The sequence below is a fragment of the Chaetura pelagica genome, unplaced genomic scaffold (assembly GCF_000747805.2).
Source record: "Chaetura pelagica isolate M959 unplaced genomic scaffold, ChaPel_1.0 scaffold408, whole genome shotgun sequence".
NCBI classification, from domain to species: Eukaryota; Metazoa; Chordata; class Aves; order Apodiformes; family Apodidae; genus Chaetura; species Chaetura pelagica.
In genome coordinates this window covers 1238730-1239748 of record NW_009954229.1, presented here as the reverse complement: position 1 = coordinate 1239748, position 1019 = coordinate 1238730, and the positions used below count along the sequence as shown (strand labels likewise).

Below are 1019 nucleotides of genomic sequence, written 5' to 3'. Positions count from 1 at the left end.
GGGCGGCCACGGGAGCCACGCACGGGCACGTGCCTCGCCAACACCGGGCGCAGGTAAATCCCCCACCGGGGTCGGGAACCGGAAGGTCTGCCGGGAACCGCCTCGTGCCGGTGCCGGGCATCGTATGCCAAGGTCCTGCCGGGGCTGGAGCATGAGCTCCCGCCACCGCTGGGATGGCTGGCAAGAAGGGGGAGCCCAAAAAGGATGCGGAGGGCAAAGGGAAGGGGGGCAAAGGGAAAGGGAAGGATGGCAAGAAGGGCAAGAAGGAAGAGCCCAGCGAGCCAGAGGAGACATCGGACACGGAGCTGCTGAAGGCGGAGGAGAGCGAGGAGCCGGAGGTTGTGGAGGAGGAGGAGAAGAAGGATGAGGAGGAGAAGAAGGATGAGGAGGAGGCAGCTGTGGAGGAGCCCAAGAAGGGGAAGGGAAAGGAGAAGAAGGGAGCACTCAAGGGGATGGTGGTGAAGAAGCCGGGCTGGGGGAAGAAGGTGCAGCTGGAGACAGAGGACGAGGCAAGTGAGAGTGATGCTGCACCGACTAAGAAGAACCTGAAGGGCACCTCTAAGCTGGTGATGGGGCTGACAACCGACAAGAAGAAGAAAGGGGCCAAGGGTGCAGAGGCCAAGAGCCAGCCCCAAGCATCGGCAGAGCCTGACCTGGCCGAGGAGAAGGAGGAAGCGACGGCGGCACCCAAGGCCCGGGCGAAGCGGAGCCTCCGCAGCACCTCAAAGCTCTTCCTGGGCTTCAAGAAGCTGGCGCTGCGTCGGCCCAAGAAGGGGCAGTTCAAGAACACGTCTCGCTTCTTCTGGGGGCTGCAGAAGCACAGCACCAAGAAGAGGAAGAAAAAGAAGAACAAGGCGGTGCTCAAGTCCACGTCCAACCTGATGGTTCGCTTCAAGCGCGTGGGCAAGAAGAGGAAGGAGGAGGCCAGCAGGTCCCCTCCAGCAAAGCCATCCTTCCTGCTGCTGCGGGGGGGCGGGCAGGCAGCTGAGAATGGCGCGTCCCTCTTCCGGGCGCCCGGA

At 63.2% G+C, this 1019-nt stretch overlaps 1 protein-coding gene across 1 annotated transcript in view; it reads left to right on the top strand.

The window, feature by feature from the left end:
- Positions 1–452: 452 nt before the first annotated feature.
- MYO15A (myosin XVA) overlaps positions 453–1019 on the top strand; it is a 45211-nt gene continuing 44644 nt past the window's right edge. The window contains 1 exon segment of the mRNA XM_010003587.1: positions 453–1010. Within this exon segment, the coding sequence (XP_010001889.1) occupies positions 453–1010 (558 nt within the window).